Here is a 25,579-nt window from a genome sequence, read left to right as displayed (position 1 = left end):
TACAGTTTCCAACACCATGCTTGCCTAAAACACCTTTCCAGGCTTCAAAGTTCTTTCCTACTCTGGCACTGAAGTCACCTAGGATAATGATTTTGTCTTCTGCAGGGACTTTTTGTATAAGGTGGCGTAGGTCTGAGTAGAATTTGTCTTTCTCCGCAGGTTCGGCTTGCATAGTTGGGGCATATATACTGAAGAGAACAACATGTGGGAGGTGTAAGGAGATAATGCGATCAGAGTGTCCTGTTGGCAAGGTTTCGAGTTTGGGGGTGATGGAGTTTTTGATCATGAAGCCTACACCTGAAAGATGTTTTTCAGTTTTGGGTTTGCCAGACCAATAGAGTGTGTAGCCGGCACCGTGTACTTTAAAGCTGCCTTTCTCATGGAGATGAACTTCACTAAGAGCAGCAATGTTGATGTTAAGTCGTGACAATTCACGGGCTATCAAAGCAGAACGACGCTCAGGACCTCCACTGTCCGCAGAATCTTGCATGGTTCTGATGTTCCAGCATGCAAGCGTTAGTCTGTTTGCACCTTTGGAGGCTGGTGTGCGCCTTTGTCTCTTTGTCTTTGTTTGACTGCATCAGAAGATTCCCGTTGGCCGTGGCTAGCCAACCGGGTTGTTGGGGATGAGCTTTCTTTAGGCCCCTCTCCATATGGAGCAAGCAGTGCTCTCCTTAAAAAAGGCTGCTTGGTCATTCAGGATGCTGCTGAACAAGACTATCATCCCCGGTCAGTCTCGAGCTACCAAAGTCCTGAACCGCCTGCATGCAGCGTTGGGTTTGCGGCTTCCAGTGCATCTTTACACCTGCCGTTTCGTCCCTCGCCTATCGCTACAGGGCTTTTTCGGAGATTGGATGTGTCCTTCGAGTCTGTGCAATGGATTTTTCTGGTGGAGCGCAGCGTGCACAGAACTGGCCTCACCCTTTAAACCAGAGGTTTGTCTGCTGAGGCCTTGACAAGCATGGACAGTGGCAGCGAGGTCCTCGGGTCGTAGGTTTGATTAGAGTTTCCTTCTCTGAGATGGTTGACCTTGCAGGGTTAGACGAACACCATCTGCCCGGGTTTGGGATTAGAGTTTTCCTTCTCCTAGGATGGTTGCCATAAGGCTAGAGAGCCCATCCTGCCCTTTGGCGCTCTTGGTCAGACCCTTTGGTTGTGACCTGTCTGGCATGGGAGGCCTTGCCGGTGGCTATTATACCACCGCCAGCATAGCTCACAACATCATTAGGGTGCACAAGCCTCTCCCCCACGCCAAGCGGGCGTCAATGAAGAGGTAGCAGAGAAAGCTAAAGACCTTGTAAAACTACAAATCCCAGGATTCCACTGAATGAAGCTACAGTGCTTAAACTAATGTCAAACTGCATTATTTCTACAGTGTAGATACATCTCTGGTTGGGGATGACAGGGATGGGGAAATCAGCAGTGTGACTGGATTTGGGGAACATGGAACATGGAACTCTGTGCCAACATCTACATTTTGCTCTGTGTTATCAGTGGGAAGCAGGATCTGAGGAAACTTGACGTGACTTTACATTTTGGTGAGCAGACCCGCTGCTCTTAAAACAGGTAGCTCTGAACCAGTGCAGGTTTATGCTGTTGGCAGCAAAATGCTAGGCTCTCAGAGAGTTTTATTTCTCTGTCTATAGGCCAGAATTAAAATTTACATAATACTCTGAAGAATGGCATAAGTCACTTTCTTGAAGTGAGAGAGGAGGGAGGATTCTGCCAACTAATCTGACTTTCAACTTTTTTTAAAACTAGTATTTGTTTACAAGTCCTTACTTAAAATACGCTGTATATAAAACAGATTCTAAAATGTGTTCCATTAACTATTGAGGAAATTGGCACAGTTCAAAGTTAAGGGGTGGAAGAATCACACAAAGGGCATTTGTTTGATTTGAGGCCAGACTGGTTTTGTTTCAATGTCACACTGTTTGTTGAGGCAGGAGAAGATATTCAGTGTCCCGGAAAAGGAGACAAGTTTTCAGTAAAGATGCTTAACAGGATTTGTATCATCTTTTTTTCAAGCAGTGCTGTCTTCTCTTTCTCAAGATTATAAAAAGTAAGGGAGGGGCTGGGGGCAAAACTTGGAAAAATTTCTTTTTGAGACTAACTTTTCAGTTTCCAAAAACAAATTTTACAAGGTCTTCCTAAAAATACAAGTGTTACATCAGTTTGATAGTGCTTTTAATTGCTGTAGCTCCATAGTACGAAACCCTGTTGTTTGTAGTTTGATAAAGTGCTTGGATTTTAGTCCATTCCTCTGGACTAGAGAAATGTAGCAGAGAAGCCTCACCAAACTACAAATATCAGGATTCCTTAGATTGGAGCCATGGCAATTATATTGGTAAGAAACAAATATAACTGAATAGTACAAGTACACCTAAGGTCTTTCTCCCAAGGAGTTGTATCAGTTATTCTGCTGTGGTTGATTCTACTGAAAACAAAACACTAATATTTCTCTTCTCAAGGTAGAATTTTCTTTACACCTGGAACAGTTTCTTAAAGGCTGTTTATGAAGAGCAGTTTCACTGTCAGCTCTTTTTGCTTCTTGAACTTCCCCCTGACCTCACTGTTTGGACATTCTTTCTATCTAACTGTATAGTACATAACTGACATGGTGCATAACTCTTCATGCTTTTGATGAAGTGGTCTATAGTCCATGAAAGCTCATGCTTTAACAAAGTTTTTGAGAGACTTAGGTTTCTTGTTTATCTCAGAAAACTGTTTCTTTAGCCAAAAATGCTTCTTTTAGGACAGCTAAATTGTTTCAGCAAGCTAAAACACCTCTTGCTTTCATTCCCCTCACAGTTATACAGTCAACCTCCTTATCCACGGATTCAAGTATCCACGACTTGAAAATATTCCCCAAAAGTATAAATTCCAGATAGCAAACCTTGATTTTCCATTTTATATAAGGGACACCATTTTGCTCTGCTATTATATTTAATGGGACTGGAGCATCCACAGAGCTCCTGTCAGAGCTTCTGTCAATGAGGAAGTGACAGTGGCAGTGGCCGCTCCATAGGGGACTGATGTGGTGTTGGCCTGGCAGGCCCATGTAGACACCACTGCACCATTTCACTGGGTTCAGCTTGGTATGTTTGCCCAACATCATGGCCAATCTGAGGCCAAGCTGGAGCATATTGCTTTGGACAGCTCTCTCCCCCTTCACCCAAGTACTTTGCAATGGCAGCTTAAATAAAAGCAGATGTATTTTAGTGTCTTGCCCAGGCATGTCCTCTTGAATCTGAAGAAGAGGCTGAGACTCAGGGCTGTAGTTACTCCAGCAGGCCCTGGAGGTGAGCCTGCAGCCAGTGCCAGGACCGAGGTCCCAAAAGCTAAGTTTCCCTCTACCCAAGCTAGACTTATCAGTGCCTACACTCACAGAGAGACACTAGGAAAAAGAGATGCAGTGGCATTCCCTGCAGTGAGATAGGAAGCAAGCTGCTAACAGGGAGCACATGTGAGACCCAGATGGGCTAGAAATAGCCCAGTATCTCCCTCAGTCCAGTATGATTGGGAGATGCCTCTCTGTTGCCTTGTACGTTGGCTGATTGCCTGGAACTCTACCTGGACCTGGATTACTCTTTTGGATTTTAATAATAATAATAATAATAATAATAATAATAATTTTTTATTTATATACCGCCCTGTGGCGAACCAATCCGGGCGGTTTACAACATTAAAATGACATACAGCACAAAAACAATATATTTCCCTCCCCCCTTAAAAAGTTATTAAACTGCATATCTAATTTAAAACCACAATAACTAGTTAAAACAACAATAAATTAAACAGAATAATACCAACCAATAAACCACTGCATTTTCCCTTTGAACCTGCTGTGCTGGACTGACTGCTGCCTTGTGATGACCCTGGACTGGATTGAACAATCACCGTTTTTGCTACAAATGACTTGGTGAGAAAAGCTCCCCCCCCCTCTCTCTCAGTGCTTGAACTGCTCTAATTCTGGACTGAGAGTGTGGCTAGCATCCCAAGGGCAATAAAGGATATTCTATCCCATCCTCTTTACCTTTTCCAGTCCTATGCCCTGAACTTTACAAAACAATGGATACAAGTTACAGGAAAAGAGCCTCCACCTCAACATTAGAAGGAACTTCCTGACAGTAAGGGCTGTTCGACAGTGGAACACATTCCCTCGGAGTGCAGTGGAATCTTCCTCCTTGGAGGTCTTTAAACAGGGGCTGGATGGCCATCTGTCGGGGATGCTTTGATTGAGATTTCCTGCATGGCAGGAGGGTTGGACTGGATGGCCCTTGTGATCTCTTCCAACTCTATAATTCTATGAATCTTTATTTTTTATAAAACGTGTGAAGACTTCAGCAGTTATTTCTTGATTTGACCACGTTTGAGGTCCTTGTATTAATAGAATTGTAGAATTTAATATTATCTTGTAAATTTGAAAATTCTACCCATATCTCTTAAAAGAAAAGTATCCTTACCTATCTGTTCCAATAAGGTAGAAATCCCTGTTCTCTGTTCTGATGGTCATGACTTCTGTGGGCTGGCATTTAAACATCTTCTTCACCACTGCCATTTTCTCACTGTCACCTATGCCAATTTCAATTTTTGAAGTCCTGTTACATAAATACATACATATACATATATAAAAGATACAGATTTATAAAAGTTGGTATGGACATTTTTCTTTAATTTTAAAAAAATATTTAGAAATAAAGATTCTGAATGGTGTTTTTTTTTAAAGATAATATTGAATTTACATTACAAGTTGATTCTCCTTTATCCAGAATTCCAAAATCCAAAATTCTCCAAAAACCAAACTTTTTTTCATGGGTGGATTAGATTATGACACTCTTTTTTTCTGATGGTTCATTGAATACAAGCTTTGTTTCATGCACAAAACTATTAAAAATATTGCATACAAATTTCCTTGGCTATGTGGATAAGATGTAACATGAAATACAAATAAATTCTATGTTCAGAATTGGGTCCCAGATATCTCATTATGTGCACATATGCATATACAGGTATTCCAAAATAAATAAATAAATAAATAAATAAATAAATAAATAAAATCCAAAATACTTCAGCATTTCAGATAAGAGATATTCCTACAAAGCAAGAAAGTTGGTTCTACTTATTTTTATTTATTTATTTTGCCAGGGAGCACATAAAAATTAACCAGTGACATACATCCTTTCCCACGCAGCTGTTACTATTAAATGTGCATAGCCTGGGTTTGGTTTGTTGCATTTCATCTCTTTGAAAACAATGCAGTCCTTTATGCTATGTCTTTTATATGGAAAATGTATTGTTTGTTTGTGGGACTTGACAGACAAGAGTCTGAATCCTATTATTAGTCTCAATTAGAGTAGACCCACTGAATCAATAGTATTTACCAATGCGTTGACTAGTCATTCAACACTGATTCAATTGGTAACCAGCAAGATTCAGGTCAATGTGTGAAGCCATTTGTACCACACAGAATTGTTCCTGGTTCATTCTCTCCTTCTGTCGTTTGAAACCAGACACTGACACTTTCTTTTGGGCAGTCTTTAATGGCATGTGCATGGTATTTCAGGCAGTACTGCAAGTTATTATACATGGCAAATGCTGGATATTTAGAACAAATATTCATTTTTTTTAGAAAATAAAAATAAAACAAAAATTATGTGGTAATTTATTCATAAAGTCACCATGAGCTAAAGCCATACTTTATGGCACATAACAAACAAAATATAAGGGCAAGAACTAATTGCATTGTCAATGTATCATTTAATTCTGGAGACAAACATGGAACAAGTAATTGCACCAAAAGCTTATAATACTGTGATCTCAATAAAATATGACAAAGGAATATAAGAAAGAGTAATGTTAGGTTAGATCAACATTCTTTCTAATCCAGCATCCTGTTCAAAGCATGGCCGCTCAGTTGCCTATGAGAAACCATGAGCAAGGCATGAGTTCACTGCCCATGTTCCCCAGCAACTGATATACTGGAGCATATTGCCTCTGATGCTGAAGTTAATATATCCCATGAGGATCACTAGCTGATGAATAACTTATGTTTCATAAATTTGCGTAATTCAACTTGAAAGCCAGCTACATCTGTGCCCTTCCTACATCTTGTGGTAGCAAATTCTACTGTTTGTATAACTCTCTGTATAAAGAAGGATTTGTTTTATATCTCCCAAACCACCCATCATTCAGTTTTAGTGTGACAACTGATTTCAACTAATTTATATTCCAGGGGTGTCAATAAGATTTAGGTACTCATATAATGACAGGAAAATTCAGTTTACCTTCAGATTACCCAAATAAGCAGTAACCATGGGCTTGTCTACATGATCACCACACACACTGAGGCAAATTTGGAAAAACTGCCCACACAGTTCTCACTCCGGGTTGCAGGATATACAACCACATTCCCATGGCCACTGTGGGTCCCCCACCCCCTGCCCCCCGCATCCATGTGAATGTATGTATTTCTGAACTTTTTCCCCGGCCTCACAATGACATCACTATGATCCAGTCCACATGCACATGCAAAAAACCAGATTTTCTGCTCAAAACCAAGATAAATCCCCATTTTATTTTCTCTAGATTAAAGCCCTGAGGTCCAGATTCAGTCCCATTTGCCCTGTATGTTGTTTTGACAGCTTGCTGTGAGAATTAGGTGAGACCATTTTCTTTAGTCCATGTAGACACACCATTTGTCTAGACTGGGGGCTTAGGCAATTATTTGTGTGTTTTCATGACAGGGTCTACATCTTTTCCCCAAACACAAATGAGCCTTATTAGCTAACTGATTTCTGAAGTTTTTGCTGAATGTACTTCTCTTTTTTGAAGCAGTGTAAATATCACCCTTATGAACCAGTGACATTTAACAGGTTTAGTAGCATGTGCTTTATGGAGTTGTAATGGTTGATTGATTGGTCGATAAATGCACAAATGAGAGGGAATTAGGGATAGTGCATCCTGCAATCTAGTCTTATGGGCTTCTAGTGGATGGGTGCATTTGTTTGAACCTCTCTTAAGAATGGGGGATTCTTTAAGGCAGATATCTCCTAGACCATTCACTGGTGCCATCTGAAAATGACTTTGTGCAAATCTCACTATCTAGTTGGGGAGTGGAGAAGAACTCTGCAAGATCAATAATTTCTGCGTCTAAAATAACCTGATTGAACTACTAAATCAATCATATAACCTAGTGCAAAATAACCTAGTGCAAAATGAAGGCAGAATTACATTTTAGGCATAAGGTGGTTCATATTTGAAATACTCAGTGACTTGGTTAAAAGAAATCTTGTTAGATCTCATCAGATACATACTCATTAATTTCAATATAGCCCTTTAGTTGTTGACCTTTAAGATACCTCAGGACATAACCATTTTTGATCGTCTTGGAAAGGATAAAGTATCTCTTTTTCCAGGAAGTCTGTGGACAGAAAAAAGAAGATGTTTTTGATAAAATGCAGGTGGTTAAATATAATAGATCACTGTTTATGGCATTGCTGAAGTAAGCTTATCATTTTGCTAATTGTACCTGATTAGCGAAAAGATGGACTGGAGGTGATTTTATGAAGAAACCATGCTTGCAGACTTCTTCATAAGCATAATTTCCTGACAAAATAAAAATATACAGAATTCAATTTTATTTTTAAAACATAGAGTTCTACAGAAGATTCACCCCTGAATCTCCCAAAGGCAGCATCCTCCCCACTCCTGAATTCTCTGTATCCTGATTAACAACAAACATGAAAATGCTACGTAAACATATATGGTTTGGTATTATTCAGTCTTGTACCTATAATGTTCGTTCTTGGAGAATCCATTTTGCTTGTTATTTCAACCTGACAAAAAAACAAATAGTGAGTGTTAAAGACCATTTTGATTCAGGTGCTATCATAATTTAGGACTTTGTATAAGCCACACCTTGTCTGTTCCGTAAGTGACCGGAAATCTGTTTCTTCCACTCTGAGATATACAGAAGCTGTAATCAAGCAACATAGCTAATAATGACCAATGCTTATTAACTATTAACTTCATTAACTAGCGTACCCAAATCCAAAAATGAATGTAGACCAGCCTCATGTGTAAACAAAACCAACAACAATAACAAAACCTTTTAAAAAACTGTTAAATTTCTCTGCTAAAGGATACAATTAATAAACCCAATTAACAACAGCAGAATTTTATTTCTCCAGCACTCTCATCCTACAAAAATAGTTGCTATTTTTAATGTGCTGGATAGGACCAGAAAAATCAGATTTCATGATATCATATGCTGGTTGCAAAAAATGATTGGTTTTACCCTCATCTTCCAAAAAGCAAAACTGAACCTTGAAAATATAAAGACATTTCCTAAACATTGTTTGTTCTGTGAAAAGGATTTTGATTTCCAAACTGGATAGAAGGGAAGGAAGTGTGGGAGAATAGTATGACATATGGTCTTAGGAACAACAGCTATGGTTAAGGGGTGTGCAGGTTTCAGAGTTTAGTGCCTAATTATTTTCAGCACACACATTAGCCAAACATGGTCCATTAAACCAGTAGAGTGTCTGCATAAGAAAAGTGCTATTGCACTCATATCCAACTTCCCACATAAGTAACCCAGAATATTTTCTTGCCTGAGATCATGAAGAAGATGGTGCACCCTCCATTCCAGTGGAATCTTTCTTCAGCACTGACAATGGGGCAGCATCTCAGCTTGGGGATTCTAGGCAGAGTGCAGAGCACATGGTTTTCTCCTCCAATATCTTCCTCCAGTGATTACCTCACTTTGATTCATGATAGAACCCTCTTTAGATTTCTATCGGCATCTGACTAGCCACTGTGTGCCCTGATCCAAGAGGGCTCCTCTTGGGTCTCTACTCACTCCAGTAGAACTGGAAGCTCTGTGAGGGTATTCATTTAAAATTTCAGAGCACTTGGTAGCAAAAAGGGAAGGGCATTTTGCTGGAATTCCTTTTCCCATGCAGCATTTTATTGCAATATTTAAAACTTTTAAAGCAACAATGCAGATTAAATATTAATTTCACAATCAATAAATCCTGGTGATTTTTTCTTCTCAATATCTCTTATTGCAGTTTCCACTTCACTTTATTGGATCAATCAGAATAGTGATTGCAGTCAGGAAATTAGAAGAAGAGTAGAACTGGGAAGGACAGCTATGAAAGAACTAGACAAGATCCTAACGTGCAAAGGAGGTTTCCCAGCATCCACCTGTTTCTTTCCCAGGCTCAACCTTTCCCCTCCAGTGCTAGCAATAGGAAAGGGCTTATCTCCAATTGGTTGCTAATTGGAACAAAACCCTCTTCTCTGCTTTTGCACTGGAGACAACACCAACAGTGACCTTTTGAGAGTTAGCTACCAGAAAAGAAGTGTCAACTATTTGATGCCAGTGGTTTTTCAGCTGAAATGTTCTCAACTGATGTGTTGAGTGACAATTCAAAACTGTTGTTAAAGGTCTGCTATAGACTGGCACTTTGTGCCGGCTTGTGGGCTGAGTTAGGGCGCAGTGTCCACACGCTGGATTCACTAACCCTGCCCCCAGGGTGCCATTTTGGTGCATGTTGGTCCATATGGTGCACGCCATCATGATGTCCCTCAGATGTTGCATCCACATGATGCAGCACTGAAGGGGTGTCATAAAGCTGCGTCACCGGGGCTATGGCATCCCTTGGAGGGCGCAAAAAGGAGCAGCTTTTTGTGCTCTCCAGAGGCCAGATTGGGGCTGCGGAATGAGGTCGCCATGGCCCTGATCCGGCCAGTAAAGGGGCGGCGGCAGACCACCCCTTTGGGGCCGTCTGTATAGCCCCTAAGTTAACAAAATGGTGTCCATGCACCTTCAGATTCTCCTGCCTTATTGCCATTGGCTGATCATCTCTGACTTGCAGAAACACTGCTAGCTGTGCTTTCAAACCAGATTAAGCAGGATATGCAGAGAAAAAGAGGCAGTAGAGATATTAGAGATCACAGAAGAAACATTATGTCAGAAGGGATATAATATATTTTTACAGACAGCCTTTGTTAATTTCTAATTTAACTTTATGGAAGGGATAGCGCAGAAAAGGAGAGCGATAAGGAGGAACAGCTGGAATTTTATTGAAGAATTGAGTTAACAATTTATGCATAACTTCGACAAGTAAATATAATTCAATATACTAGGATGCTCTGAAAGAAGAGATAGAAGACAAAGACTATAGCAGGGGGTGGGTGGGTCAATGGAGAAGGATAAGTAAAAAAGGAAAGCCAGGCACATATATCATATACCATCTGGGCCCCATTGTTTCCAAAATAACACTTCAGACGACAGCGGACAAGGAGGAGAAGTAGACGACAGCGGACGAGGAGGAGAAGTAGATGACAGCGGACGAGGAGGAGAAGTAGACGATAGCGGACGAGGAGGAGAAGTAGACGACAGCGGACGAGGAGGAGAAGTAGACGACAGCGGACGAGGAGGAGAAGTAGACGACAGCGGACGAGGAGGAGAAGTAGACGACAGCGGACGAGGAGGAGAAGTAGACGACAGCGGACGAGGAGGAGAAGTAGACGACAGCGGTCGAGGAGGAGAAGTAGACGACAGCGGACGAGGAGGAGAAGTAGACGACAGCGGACGAGGAGGAGAAGTAGACGACAGCGGACGAGGAGGAGAAGTAGACGACAGCGGACGAGGAGGAGAAGTAGACGACAGCGGAGAAGGAAGAGAAGTCGATGGAAGAAGAAGAACAAAGGAGATAAATAGGAGAAATTAAAGAAGGAAGAAGAAAACTGTGAAAAACTGGACTTACAAAGAGGTCTGGGGGATGGCAGGGTAGAATGCTCGGCGTTTTCAAGGTCGGGATCCACATGTAAAGAAGGAAGTGAGCTTGAGAGGAAGTGAGGTATTGGAGTGGGAAACAAAGAGAGACGGCAAGAGGGTAGTGAGGATATTAAGAAGTAAGTTAAACGCCACCAAAAGGACGGGAGGTATAACTGCAAGGCAAAGTAGGAAGTTAGATAAAGGAGGCACAGCAAGAGAAACTAGAGAAAATAACGTGCTAAATAACAATTATAGAGCGACGCCTAGTGGATAGGTGGAATAAATACAAAAATAATAAATAAAATGCAAAGAACAATTGTAACAAGAGGAAGTGAAAAAGAAAAGGAAAGAAAAATGTTACAGCAAGCAGAACTGAAACAAAACATGGTCAGAAGACCCTCCCTAGAATTAAAAAGAGTGGATCCAGATTCGAGGATACTGGAAGCAATTCAAAAGATTGAAACAAATATACGTAAGGAAATCAAGGACTCAAGAGATGAATTAAGACAAGATTTTAAAAGAGATATGGAGGAATTGAAAGAAACGATGAAAGGTCTCTCAGAGGACGTAAAAGAAGTAAAAAAGAAGACGAATAAGCTAGAATTGAGAACAGAGGAGTTGGAGAGAGTGACACAGGAAATAATGATAACACAAACACATGAAAAAGAAATAAGTAAGATGAAGGAGGCAAAAGACAGAAGGAAATGTGTAAAAATTAGAGGTCTAAAAGAGAAGTATAATGAAAATTTATATGAGAAAGTGGTCCCGGTATTAGCAAAATTGATAGACTGTACACCTGAATATTTAGATCTGGACGTGGATAAGATTTTCAGAGTCAATTCGGCTGCTGCAAGGAATCGAAACTTGCCTAGAGACATAGTTGTATATTTCACGAGAGAAAGGATAAAAGATAGAGTGATACAAGAAAGCTATGCCAAGAGAGTTACAATCGACGGTGCGGAAATCAAAATCTTTAAAGATGTACCTGGTGAGATATTAAGGAAAAGAAGAGATTACGCCAACCTGACGAGAATGTTACAGATAAAGAATATAAGGTACAAATGGGAACCAATGGAAGGTATATCCTTCACATGGAGGCAGAGATATTACAAGATTGATTCGATAGAGAAAGCAAAAATCTTTTACAACAGATGGTTTAAAGAAGAAGAGAAGATGGATAGAGAAATGAAAGAAGAACAAAGGAAGAAAGAAAAGGAACAGGAAGAGGAAAAGAAACAACAAGAAGAAACAGGAAGGAAAGGCCTGGAAGAGAAAGCAGAAGAAGAAAGAACAGATCAAGAGAAAGAAAAAGATTCAGCTGAAGACGAACAAATGGAAGGAGCAATTGGAGGAGTGGACTTGGAGTGGGAAGAAGAAGCCAGATTGTTGAAGGAGAACGTTTATATTGTAATAGAGGAAAGAAAAGACTGGGAGGGAGCAGGAGGAGAAATCGACAAAGGAGAAGAAGAAACATAAGGATCGGTGAAGGATGAAGTTCCTATCATGGAACATAAAAGGAATGAACTCACCATATAAAAGGAAAAAAATATATCATGAATTAGAAAAGCAAAATTGGGAAATATGTAGTATACAGGAAACCAAAATAAAAAAGAAAGAGGAAAAATACTTTAAAAATCCAAAATTGGGGGAGGTATTTATTTCGGCAGGACCAAAGAAAAGGAATGGGGTTGCAATTTATGTAAAAAATAAGATACCAGTGTTAGAAGTTTTGAATGATAAGGAAGGACGATATATCGGGATTGAAATTACAGTTAATGAGAAAAGAACACTGGTGTTAGGAATTTATGGTCCCACCGAAAAGAAAGCAAGATTCTATAAAAGATTGTCCAAAAGAATAAAGGAACTAAATTATGATTCGTATATATTAATGGGGGACTGGAATGGGGTAGTGAATCCGCAACTAGATAGAATATCACAAAAAAAAAAAATTGAGGAAAAACAAGGGAAATTACCGGAAAGCTTTTTTGGAATGTTAGACACTCTTTCGCTGATAGATATATGGAGACATAAAAATGAGAAAATTAAAGACTACACTTTCTTTTCAATTCCACACAATTCGGCTTCTAGAATAGATATGTTTATAATTTCGAGACAATTTGTCGAAGAAGTAAAAGAAACTAAAATTAGGATTAATAAAAATTCGGATCATAATCAAATTTGGATGGAACTAATACAAAACGAAAAGGATTATAGATGGAGATTAGATGAGCAACTATTAAAGGATAAAAAGATAGAAGGGGAAATAAGGAAACAAATAAAATTCTTTTTTAAAGAAAATACGGAGAAGGATACCAAGATAAACATAATTTGGGATGCAGCCAAGGCAGTAATTAGAGGGCACTTGATAAAGAAAAAAGCGGAGAAGAATAAAAAGAAAAGAATGGAAATTAAAATATTATCAGAAAAAATACAGGAGAAAGAAAAGGAGAAAATAAAAAAACCAAACAATAAGAAAGTAGAAAAGGAATTAAAAATTTTAAAAAACCAATTTAATATAAAAACGGCAGATGAAGTAGTGAAGAAAATGAAATTCACAAAACAGAGATATTTTGAACATGCGAATAAGGCAGGGACGTTTTTAGCTTATAAAGTTAAGAAAATGAAAGAGGAAAGACAAATAGTAACTATGGCGGGCTACAGACGGGCAGGAGAAGACGTCTTGGAGGTGTATTTAGCTCAATGCGGAGCTTCCAGACGGCCCGCCCCGGGGGCGTGCTTCAGGTGTCGGGGCTTCCACACGGGGGGCAGTGAAGACGCCTCACCTGGGTCCGTTTCGGACCCGTAGCTTCCATACCGCCGCCTCGGAGGACGCCGCAAAGAAAGGGGCAGCTTCCGCACGGGCGGCCCAAGCTGCGGCTTTTTTTTTCTTTTGCCGGCTGGCGGATGCGCAGCTGCGCATCTACAGCGCTAAGCAGCGGCGGCAGAAAGCCTATGGGCACATTTAAAGCGCCCAAGCCCCTTTAAAACTTTTTTCCCCGCTCTGCCCAAGAACAAAGGTGGCAGAGGGGAACGTGGTGCCCATCCTGGCATCATGTGTCATTCTGCACAACATCTGTGAGACCAAGGGCAGGGTCCTGGATGAGGGCATGCGATATAGGCGCTGTTTTGCGCTGCCCACCCTGGCACCAATCACAGAGGCTCAAGAGAAACAGAAGAAGAAAGCAGGGGAGACTGTGAGGAATGCCCTGGCAGATTTTTTTCTGACAAGGAGAATCTGAAGGATGGCTCCTGTGCCATCATCTGTGATGTCAGAGTGCATTGTACTGTAATAGCATAAGCACATGAATAAATGTATCCCATTATCCACAGTTTGAGTCTGCCTATCATTCCTGATCTGTGCTGTGGGCATGTTTTGCCACGTGCCTGAGGGGGACACACACAAACACACACACACAAAAGGTCTCCTGGCGCCTGTTTTCCTGGGTGAAAAAGATACATCAGCTCCAACTGCCAATTGCCCCTTTGACAATGTATCAATCCCCCTCAAATTCAAGCTTTCCTAATGGCCCATTTGAATGTATCAATAGGGCACCCAGAGGGCATCTATTGGGGGACAGATTCAAACTGCTCCTCTGAAAGCTTTCATTGGCCTAGGACCACCTTGGCCTAACGGCCCTGAGCCACAGGTGCCCATATATACCCGTGCGCAACTGTGCAAGACCCCAGGACGGCGATCAAGATGGCAGAGCTACGCAGGAAGGTCCCAATCCGCATGGCCTACTGGACCGATGAGGAGGTCGGGATCCTCCTGGACTCCCTGATGCCACAGGCAGCCGCTCGAAGGGTGATGGCCAGCACCAACAAGCCGAACCGGGGGTATTTTCTCCAGGCGTCCCGTGCCCTCGAAGAGCGAGGGTTTCGAAGAAAGATGCATCAGTGCAGAGTAAAGTTTAAAACTCTGAAGGCATCTTTCTTCGAAACCCTCGAAGACTTCGGGGAGCACCCCCCGGTTGACAGGCGGCCACCATTCTTTGAGCGGCTGAAGGACCTGTGGATCAGGGGAGATCGGCCCAGACCGGAAGATCGCCGTCCTCCAGGTAAGCCAGAGCTCTTGCCATGCCCTGTCCTCCCCTCCTTGACCCTTCCCTTGCCCTCCTCTCCTTCCTGCATGGTGCCAATGCCATCCCTCCTCTTCCCTTCTGCAGGCGTGCGGCCGAGGCGGAGGCGGAGGGAGGGAGGGCACCGTGCCAGGTCGCCCTCTCCACCATCCTCGGGGGACGAGGATGTCCCCGAGGGTGGGCCACAGCCAGGACCAGCTGCTGTGGCCCCTCCGCAGCCAGAGCAGGCTCCTCTGGCGGCAGGTAGGTCCCTAGGGTGAGGGGTGGGGGTTGCCTGACTGCAGCCCCCACGACACTTGTGCCCTCGTCTGCCATGCCAGCATGGTAAGTTGGGCCTTTCCTTCCTCTTTTGCAGGGCTTGAAGTCCTTGCTGCTGTTGCCGCCGCCGAGGAGCCTGGCCCGAGCCGCCGCCTGCCAGGGGAGCCAGGGGACTTGGCCCTCGATGCCAGGACCCTGGATCGGGTCCTCCAAGCCCGGCAGCAAGGTAAGTGCGGAGGTGAACCCAGGGAAGGGAGAGGGGGCACCCAGAAACCCTGCGCGTGGGAGTGGGTGATGGGCTCCACAGGCTGACCCTAACCATCCTCTTTCTTTTCCCCCCACAGAGAACCGGATGGAGAGGAGGTTCGCTGCCCTGGAGGAGAAGGTGGACAAGCTGGCGGAGAGAGTCTCCTCCATCGAAGAGACCCTGCAGGAACTCCTCTGCCGGCTGCCCGCCCCACCGCCTCCTCCCCCTCCCTGAAGCAGCTTCCCTCCCCTGCCCTCTCTGCCATCCCCCCTTCACCACCACCCCCTTCACCCTCCCCCTTCCCTTTGTAAATATTGTAAATAAGATTTTTATTGTTATTATTGTGAATAAAAAAGTTTATTTTTAAAAAAATTTGTGTGTTTTTTTTTTCTTTTGCCGGCTGGTGGATGCGCAGCTGCGCAGCTACAGCGCTAAGCAGCGGCGGCAAAAAGCCTATGTGCGCATTTAAAGTGCCCAGGCCCCTTTAAAACTTTTCTGCCCAAGAACAATGGTGGTCTCCTGCCAGCTGGTGATCAGCTGGTGTTGGCATCCTTGCCCGCTTGCACTTTGCCAGTGTCACCAGCATCACAGATGCCTCCTCTCCTTTGGTCCCCGCGCTCCTGCTGAATCTGCAATGCACAGCCACAGCTGTCTCCGCTGCCACCGCTGTCCCCCTGCCATCCCCCATCACCTCCCTTGTACATATGTAAATATTTACAGTTTTAGGGGTTTTTTATTGTTAGGTGAAAATGGCACAGGAATGTGTGTAGGGGTGCACTTTAAAATCCAAACTTTCCAAGCAGCGCATGCGTACATGTTGCTCTAGGGTTAGGGTTAGGGTTAGGAGTCTTAAAATGCGCTGCAGCTGTGCTGCAGCTTCCACACCTGCATGGCAGCGGACGTTGCAATTAAAGCCTGACTGCAAACTGCGCATGTTCCAAGACCCCAACTCATTATGCGACGGAGCTTTTAAATGGGCAACTTAAATTAGCGGCGTAGCAATTCTGGTGTACCGGTGCAGCAGCTCTCATGGCTTCTTCCACTTCTCGATATGTGTCAGCATTCAGGTAGGACTGCTCCAGTTTCTGCAAAATGTTTGGCTGGGACCATATAGCTATGAGGTCAGCCGTCTCCGCATGAGACCAAGACGTCCCCCTGCCTTTTTTCGGGGTGCTGGTGGATGGCTGAGCCATCCTGCCTGGTGGCAAAGGGGAGCCGCCGCACAGCTGTGCCAGGAGCAGCGGAACTGTGCCCGTTCCCGGGTGAAAATGGCGCAGGAATGTGTGTAGGGGGTCACTTTAAATTCCAAACTTTCCCTTATCACTTTCTCCAACCAAAACATCCGCCGGCAAAACTTACAACTTCCCGCGATTCCAGCAACGCATGCGCACAAGTGGCTCTAGGGTTAGGGTTACGAGCCTTAAAATGCGCCGCAGCTGTGCCGCAGCTTCCACAGCTGCATGGCAGCGGACGTTGCAATTAAAGCTTGACTGCAAACCGCGCATGTCCCGGACCCCGACCCATTATGCGACGCAGCTGACACGGAGCTTTTAAACAGGCAACTTATATTTGCGGCGTAGCAATTCGGGCGTACCGGTGCAGCAGCTTACATACGGAGCTGCGCACGTACGCCGCAAATCAAAAAGAAGCGGGGAAAAGCAGCACCTTTTTAATGCCGCCTCTTCCCGCTTGGGGCGTGCGGGGGGCGTGTTCATGACGGCATTCAGGTAAAGCCCGTCTGAAGGCTCTACCTTCATGACGTCATGAATACACCCCTTTTTGCCCGTCTGTATCCCGCCTATGATAGATAATCAAAAGGTGACAACAGAGCAATTAAAAATCAGAGAAATCTTTTTGAATTACTATAAGGATTTATATGGCAATACCAAGGGGAGAAAAGGGAAAATAGAAGAATATATAGGTAAAATAGATGAAATTAAGATTAAGACAGATATTAAAGAAAAAATAAATCAAAGGATAACAAAAGAAGAGATAAAAGAAGCAATAAGGAAGGGGAAAAAAGGGAAAGCCCCAGGTCCGGATGGATACACGATTGATTATTATAAAATTTTTGAAGAGGAATTATTAGAACCCTTAGAAAAAGTATTCAATAATATATTAGAGGAAGGAATACCCAATACATGGAGAGAAGCTAATATATCCCTAATACCAAAAGAAGGCAAAGATCCAAATTATCCGAATAATTATAGACCAATATCGTTATTGAATACAGATTACAAAATATTTGCAACCATCCTAGCGGAAAGATTAAAATTAGTATTAAAAGATTGGATTAAGAAAGATCAATGTGGATTTTTACCAGGCAGACAAATTAAGCAAAACATAAGAGTTATAATAGATTTAATTGAATACTATGATAAAAACCCGGGTAAGGAAGTAGCAATGTTATTTCTCGATGCAGAAAAAGCCTTCGATAATTTAAATTGGGAGTTTATGTTAAAATTGTTTAAGAGATTAAATATAGGAGAAAACATGTTAAAATGGGTGACAGAAATTTATAAGGAACAATCGGCCAGAATAGTAGTCAATGGAATAAGAACCAAAGAATGTAAAATAAAAAAAGGAACAAGGCAAGGTTGCCCTTTATCACCTTTAATATTCATTATGTGTTTGGAGGTATTATGTAATAAAATAAGAGAGGAAAAATCAATACAAGGCACGAGAATCAAAGGAAGGGAAATTAGGATAAGAGCATATGCAGATGATGTCATGTTAGTTATAGAAAATCCCCTAGAAAACATGTCTAAAACCCTAAAAATTATAAATGAATTTGGAGAACAAGCAGGATTTAAAATAAATAAAGAAAAATCAGTGATAATAACATGCAATATGATAAAAAGAAAACAGGAGAAATTACAAGAAGTATAGGAATTAAAGTCCAAAAGAAAGTTAAATATTTAGGAATCCAAGTAACAAGTAAGAATAATGAATTATTCGATAATAATTATAAAAAAGGTTGGCAAGAAATCAAAGAAAATATGAGGAAATGGTCCAATCTACAACTATCTTTGCTAGGGAAAATTGCAATCGTAAAAATGTGTATTTTACCCAAAATTTTATTCTTATTCCAAAATTTACCGATAATACACAATGAAAAAATTTTCGCGGCATGGGAGAAAGACCTTCGAAGATTCATCTGGGCCGGGAGGAAAGCAAGGATAAAATGGACAACGCTAATTGATGCTAGAGAAAGAGGGGGTTTAGGGATGCCAAACTTAAAACTATATTTTTATGCAAGTTGCTTAGATTGGGTTAATAGTTGGATAGATTTAAAAGACGAATACTTGCTAAATTTGGAAGGATTTAATCTACGATTTGGATGGCACGCATATATGTGGTGGGGGAAAACAGAAATCAACAAAGAGTTCAAAGACCATATATTGAGGAAAACACTATGGAAAGTATGGATGCTATATAAAGAAAAAATGTATAGAGTACTACCTGATTGGGTTTCCCCACATGAGGCAATATTAAAAAAAGGGAAAATAGAAGGAAGGGATTGGTATAGATACAAGGATATTCTAAAAGAGGAAAAGGGAGAATTAATAATGAAAACGATGGAAGAATTAAATAAAGAAGGAAATGAAATTAATTGGTATTTATATTATCAACTTAGGAACAAATATAAATTAGATATGAAACAATTTGGAATAACGAACAAAAACACAGAATTAGACTTAGTAATATTAGACAAAGGAGGGAAAAGATTATCGAAATTTTATAAATTAATACTAAAATTAGAATTGGAACAGGAAAGAGTAAAACATTGTATGATACAATGGGCACAAAATTTAGGTAAAAATATTCAAATTGAAATGTGGGAAAGAGCGTGGGGAAAAGATCTAAGATTTACACTATGTTCAGACATAAAAGAAAATTTTTATAAGATGCTATATAGGTGGTATATAACCCCCAGTAGATTGGCAAAAATATATAAAAGAGAGAAAGCGAATTGTTGGAAGTGTGGAAAAAGTGTGGGAAGTTTTTTTCATGTGTGGTGGACATGCCCCAAGATAAAGAAATTTTGGATAGAAGTGCACAAGAGGATAAAGAAAAACAATTGGATTTCCCATTATTACCAGAAATATATTTGCTAAACATAGTAGAGGGGAAAATATTAAGACAAAAGTTGAAACCTTTGCTCTACTTAATAACATCGGCAAGAATTATTTTAGCAAAATATTGGAGAAAGGAGGAAACCCTGAAGATAGAGGACTGGTTAGAGAAATGTTTAAATGTAATTGAAATGGATATCATGACTATGAAGTTAAAGGGTGAAGAATTGGAAGAAGAAAATAAAATATGGACAAATCTGAGGGAATTATACAATACGAAATAGAAATTTGGAAGAACATAGATATAACATAGGGAAAGGGTGACTTAACCCGTTGCTGTAGAAGAAGCTGAAGATGTATGTTAAACTGTCTAGTCTTAGTAAATAAGCTAAAGAGGGTGGACTTAAAGGAGATAAAGGGAAATTAAACTAGAAGATTTTTTAGCGGAATGTAGAAAGCATAGCTATAAGAAAGCAACAATAATAATAGGAGTAATAGAAAGGGGGGGTGGAGGGTATAGAGGGTGAAATAGAAGGATTAAGTTCACTAAAATTAAGCATTGTTGTATTCCTCTTTTAATTTGTATATAATTTAATAAAGATTACTATAAAAAAAAACAACAACAAAATAACACTTCAGACTAGTCCCATGATCAAAACTCTGGAGAAAATGTGCACAAGCAGGTACATTTGGAGATCAGTAGTCTTCTGGACTTTTATGTTCTGGGTTCCACAAACACAAAATCCATTACAACTCAGTTCAATGGTGGCATATATTTCAGGCCAAGATCACAGTGGTCCTCTTAGGTACTTGCAATAGAGTTAAGGTTTTCAAGGTTAGATCCCAAACTGAAGGTTGAAAGTTCTGGCTATCACAAATCTTGTAGGGCTTAAATTTAATTCTTGCCACATGTATTTAAATCCCAGCATAATAGGAATCAGCACCAAAGTTTTCCAAACACAGTTGCTAACAGTAGTCAGGAGTGTCTGACTATTGATTGATTTTGCAGCAGTGGTGGGGACAAGGATGACAATGTTCTCTTCTCTTCTTGCGTTGCACTATGAATCTTAATTCTCCTTCCTCACTCAAGCTGATCTTGTTTCAAGTGGAAAAATAGAGGCACCTATTTTAATGGCTATAACAGCAAAGTAACATACTTGCAGTCTCATTCTCCCCTCACCACACCACCCCAGACCACATTTTCAGTCTTCATGTCTTGTTTTAATCACTTTGTAGCTACTGAATAATGTGTCTGGAGAATGCTATTTCAGAAGAGAATTTTAGCCAGGCTATTTCATATTTTCAGGAGCCAGGAGTGAAGACAGCCTTCCGTTCCTGGAAAAACCAGCTTCATTTTGCACTTCTGCTTTTCTTGTAACCAACAAAGGTTTATTCAGTTGTTTTCTAATCTGGCAAATGTATATTACTTCCCTTGACAGTCAAGAATATGTGTTCAGTTTATCTAAGTCTTTGGTTTGCAATCATGCTGAATTACTTCAAATACTGGTCTATACCACTCCTTTTGCACTGTCCTGTGTTTCCTACCGAGCCTTCAATACTAAGTTATATTAAGTAACAAGATTCTAACAAATATTGTTCCAAGTCATCTTTTTAGATGAGACGTCTCTAAGGTTTCAATCCTGCAACCTACCTGATACAGAAAGATGATCCACTGAAATCAATAGGACTCTCTTCTGAATAAACCTTCACTGCATCCTGCCAGTAGTTTACCATACATCTATGATTCTGACACCCTAGAGAAAGCATGGCACAAATGATGGATATGTTTTTACTAACACATTTGATTTTATTGTACAGTTTAAGATTGCCAGACAAATATTTCAAAAAGCTAAAGAAAGCATAATGCCTTTCCAGGTTGCCTTTTAGATTTGGACAGTTATACAACTTGCCTTTGGAAATCTTTGTGAAGTCTTTACATCTAAGATGAAACCAAAGTTGTGTTAAATGAAGCTTTAATTTTGATTCATTTCACTAATGCCCTTTGTACAACATACCAGGACCCTAGAAGATATAGGGCAGTCTAAAATATTTTAAAATAAATAGCAACAAGGGGAAAGCAATTAAATTTAAAGGGAAGAAATACACTTACATCATGTGCAGAAATACACTTACAAATTTACAGCATGAACTGTATTTACCTGCAAAATATAGTTTGATGAAGAAGTGGGAAGTTTAATTCCAACACATTTTCATGCATTTTTTTTGTTTAAAAGCACTCCAGTGGCACATCTCTTGCTCAGATTAAAGAACAGTATCTGGGTCTCCTTCACTTTGTTCGCAGACTTTTAAACAAGGCATTTGTTAAGCCTCTTGGAAACAAAAAAGATCTAACAAGCCTCCTCCTTGCAAATTCACTAAAGAAAGCAACCTGATCAAATTAAATTGCACCTACTAACTCCCAGCTCTTCTAAAACTTTGCATGCTAACTTTAACAAATATATATGAAAGTCTGCAAGGATACTTACAGGCACTGGGTGATTGCGATGCTGAAAAATGAGCAATGTCTAACTAAACCACGATATTGTAGAATGCATGAGAACAGGATTGCTTCATTTAATGCTGCATATGCACAGAGTGTCTTGTTTCATCAGTCCTCAAAACACTGCCCATAACTATGAGTCATAAGGAAATACCCAAGTTATGCACCCTTAATTATGGCTGAGCTGAAAGGGTTTAGAGAGGGAAAACCCAAGAAATGGCAGCATGTTTTTAATGTCTATTTGAAAAGTTTGGTAAATAGATGTGATAATCATACAATGAATTCAGAGCATGCAGCTTGGAAGGATTTCATTTCCTTCATTTTCCCTCTGCAATGTTTTTTTAAATACTGCTTAAATGACTGGTTTGATTTTCTGAAAATCACCACAGAAAGGAAACAGGATTAAGGATTATGAGGACATAAACTGGGTGCCTTGCTCTGAGGTTTCACCAATAAAAGAGAACCTGTGCTGCGTATCAGCTTAGCTACTCCACAACAGGATGTTTTTTAAATAAGCAAAACAGACTAATTTATTAGATTCATGTGTAAACAATAAAAGTCCCAGTTTGCTTTCTTGACCTGGTGATTTCAAAGTGATAAAACTGTCAGTCATCAATTTAAACTGCAATCCCATACACACATTCATATGGTAATAAGCCTTATTAAATTTAATAGGGTTTACTTTTTCAATAGACATCAGTAAGATTGCAACTGAGTTACTTAGTAGATAAAACCAAGAATCATCATTAGAGCTTTTCAACTTCACATGAAAATGTCCCTAAAATTTAGTTGGAAATTGAAATCTCAGTCTGAAAACTCTGACATTTGGCTTCCAGCTACTGCAAAATTACAAGTCAGATGTATGACTATCTCTACAGAAACAATTTATACTGATACAGGCCAGAGGTGGAATCATGTCCCTCCAGATGTGATTGGACTGTAATTCCCAGTATTCTTCACCATGGGCTGTCATCAAGGACTGTGAGAGTTGGCATCCAAAAACATCTGGAAGAACATGATTCTCACCCTTCCATTACCTATTTGACATGACATAGGGGGAAGAAATCAGTTGGCTCTGTTCTTCCAGCATTTCCCACTGAGCTGGACTTTTTTTTTGGTATGGAACACCTGTTTTATTTCAAAAGATGTTATATTTTGGTAATTTCTTTAGAACTACATTATAAGGGTGTGCATGCATACACATGTAAGAGACCTACATGCTATAAATGATTATACACATTCCTACACATTCCTCTATTTTTATTCCTATATTTAACTCACCACAATGCATGCTGTTGCCAATTATTGTGCATTAGTGGGAGAAAAGAGTTTTTAAAAAGCTATTTAGAGATTGTCACTGGTTTTTAAAGAAAAAAGTCTCTTGAGCCTTCACAGGAGGATGTATGAAAAAGGAACATTGGGTCTTACCTGTGAGATGTTCGTTTTCAGTGATGTAGTTGGGAATATCCTATAACGTGGGTTGATTCCATCTCTTGCTCCGAAATAGGCAGGTAAAACAGACTTGAAGGAGTCGCCACCAGAGGGAGCAACCCCTACCATCCCTCAGTCATTATTACAGCTGAAGATAGAAAACAAACTCGCAGAGCATTTAAAAATGTTGAAATCATTTCTTGAATCAAGTTATTAGAAATGTTGATTTTGTCATGAGTGACCTGGATTGGGTCAGTCATTTGGTGTACATGAACCCTTAATGTTAACTTGTCAATTTGAATCAGAATTGAGCTGTTAGTAGTTGTGGTTGAAAACAAACACTATTGGTTTTAATTGAAGCCAATTTATATTGTGGAGTAGAGATTGTTGGTCGTATTTTTTTATTTATTCATATTGGTTATCGGGAGTAACAAAATGATTAGCATTGTCCTAAGCTGGCCTCCACCATTATTTGGAACTCCATCAGGGGCCAAATCAGACAATCCTTGTCGATTGGCAGCAACAACCACTGTTCAAAGGGATTTGAACTTATTTGGTATATGTCAGAACAAGTGATTTATCTGTGACATCTATTTTTGAAATAGCTAGAGGAACCACTCTAGGCTCCTCGTGTTCATGACAAACTATTAATTGAAGCAGATCAGGTACTGTAGGTGCGCCAGTAACACTAGGTCAGATAACTGAGAACAACCTACCTGCTTGAAGGTGTTCTTCATGGATCTTACCCTTTGTTTGTGTCAGCGCAACTGCTGGGGTCCAACAACCACTATCAGCAACTCAAACGAGTCCTGGGGTTAAATCAGACCCTTGGAGCAGAGCTGGCAATTTCCAGAAGCCGAAGCGTGGCTCCAAAGTCCAATTGGGGTGACAGCAACTGGATGTCTTCCTGGAACTGCAGCAATGCAGGAACCTCCGGGGACACACAGCAAACTGATGCTGTAGCTTCTTCTGATAAACCACCAGAGAAACAAAATCTCCAAAGTGCTCTTTATTCACAGTGCTATAATACAAAACCAGATCTCTAAAACTCCAAACCATTCCAATCCAACTCCTACTTCAAACCCACGAGCTATCCCTTGCAACCCCTGGGTTTATACAGTCTCCAGACCATGTGGTCTCCCAAACCCAGTGAGTTCAGGTGTGTAACCATGTCATGTGTCTCCCGTGCAATCCAGACACATGTTTCATCATCCATGGCTACGTGCACTTGGACACTGAAGAGTCCTTGAGCCAATGAGCTTCAGCTGTGTTGTTCAGCCTTGTCCTTCTGCTGAATTCTCATGGCCAAACACACACATCAAGCATTTCCCTGTGTGCTGTGTTTTAACCCTTCTAATCCCTGACAGTTTGGTCAGGTAGATTCTGGTCAGCAACGCATCTACAACCACTCCAAAGTGTTGTAGCTTCTGAAATGGAACTAGGTTGTTCTTTTCATGAGTTAGCAGAAAACCATTTCTGGAGAGGAAGGAAAGCACAACTCGACACCTATTACGTCTTATGGAAGAGAAACAGATCTGATCAGGACATTGTGAAGTTATGGGTATACATGAAGTTCTCACTGTTTCAATGTTTCCCTATCAGTGTAGTGAGTGTCACTGAAGAAAACAACAGACTGAATGGTAGAGCCTTGTATGGAAAAAGCTTTCCCTGGTAAGCAGTGTGTAGATAATTGTGATGAGGTAGGTGGATTGGGATGCAGAAACAACTACAACTAAGAACAGGGACACACAAAATCATGGAATTGAAGTGCTTCCAGGGTTTTCTGGAGAATCTCCAGTCTGAACCTGTTTTTTTAAAATAAACCAATTGACCCATTTTAGCTCTAGCACCACACTCTAAATTTTGTTTTAAATGTAGAATTAAAGAAGATTGGAACAAGCCTCTTTGTTTTTATAGTTTTTTAATTGTCCCAATATTGATCAGACGTCTTGTGGCTTTTAGTATCAGCCAATGAATCTTTGCTTTCCTGTATCTTGAGGAAGCAATGAAATAGTGATGAGAATGGTATATATATATATGTGAGCAAATTTTTAGAGTTCAGAGGACCCATAGGTCTGCTGAATTTGTTATGAAAGATGAAAGAAAGACTGCAGTCCTCCTCCCACCCTTTAGCACCAATCAGCCAGGACTGAGGCTATTTGTGTCATTGTTTGACAAGATAGGTATTGTCACTTACAT

General features: G+C 40.7%; 1 protein-coding gene across 2 annotated transcripts in view; it reads right to left on the bottom strand.

Annotated features, from left to right (window-relative positions):
* The window catches only part of LOC149318518 (pleckstrin homology domain-containing family S member 1-like), a 55,186-nt gene extending 33,994 nt beyond the window's left edge, over window positions 1-21,192 (bottom strand). The window contains exons 1-5 of one of the 2 annotated variants that reach the window (XM_089507805.1): window positions 21,101-21,192; window positions 7,793-7,838; window positions 7,532-7,608; window positions 7,317-7,423; window positions 4,467-4,601 (exon numbers count right to left, since the gene is read on the bottom strand). In XM_089507805.1, coding sequence (XP_089363931.1) covers window positions 4,467-4,601; window positions 7,317-7,423; window positions 7,532-7,608; window positions 7,793-7,820 — 347 coding nt within the window. In that variant the 5' untranslated portion in view covers window positions 7,821-7,838; window positions 21,101-21,192. Of the gene's footprint in view, window positions 1-4,466; window positions 4,602-7,316; window positions 7,424-7,531; window positions 7,609-7,792; window positions 7,839-21,100 lie in introns of those variants that run through there. The other variant, XM_089507806.1, reaches the window with a different exon arrangement.
* Between the last annotated feature and the right edge of the window lie 4,387 nt (window positions 21,193-25,579).

Source organism: Sceloporus occidentalis, unplaced genomic scaffold (genome assembly GCF_023333645.1).
Source record: "Sceloporus occidentalis isolate IW3139 unplaced genomic scaffold, rSceOcc1.0.p SCAF_2, whole genome shotgun sequence".
NCBI classification, from domain to species: Eukaryota; Metazoa; Chordata; class Lepidosauria; order Squamata; family Phrynosomatidae; genus Sceloporus; species Sceloporus occidentalis.
Note: the sequence above shows the minus strand (reverse complement) of the source record. Positions and strands in the feature narration are given on the sequence as shown.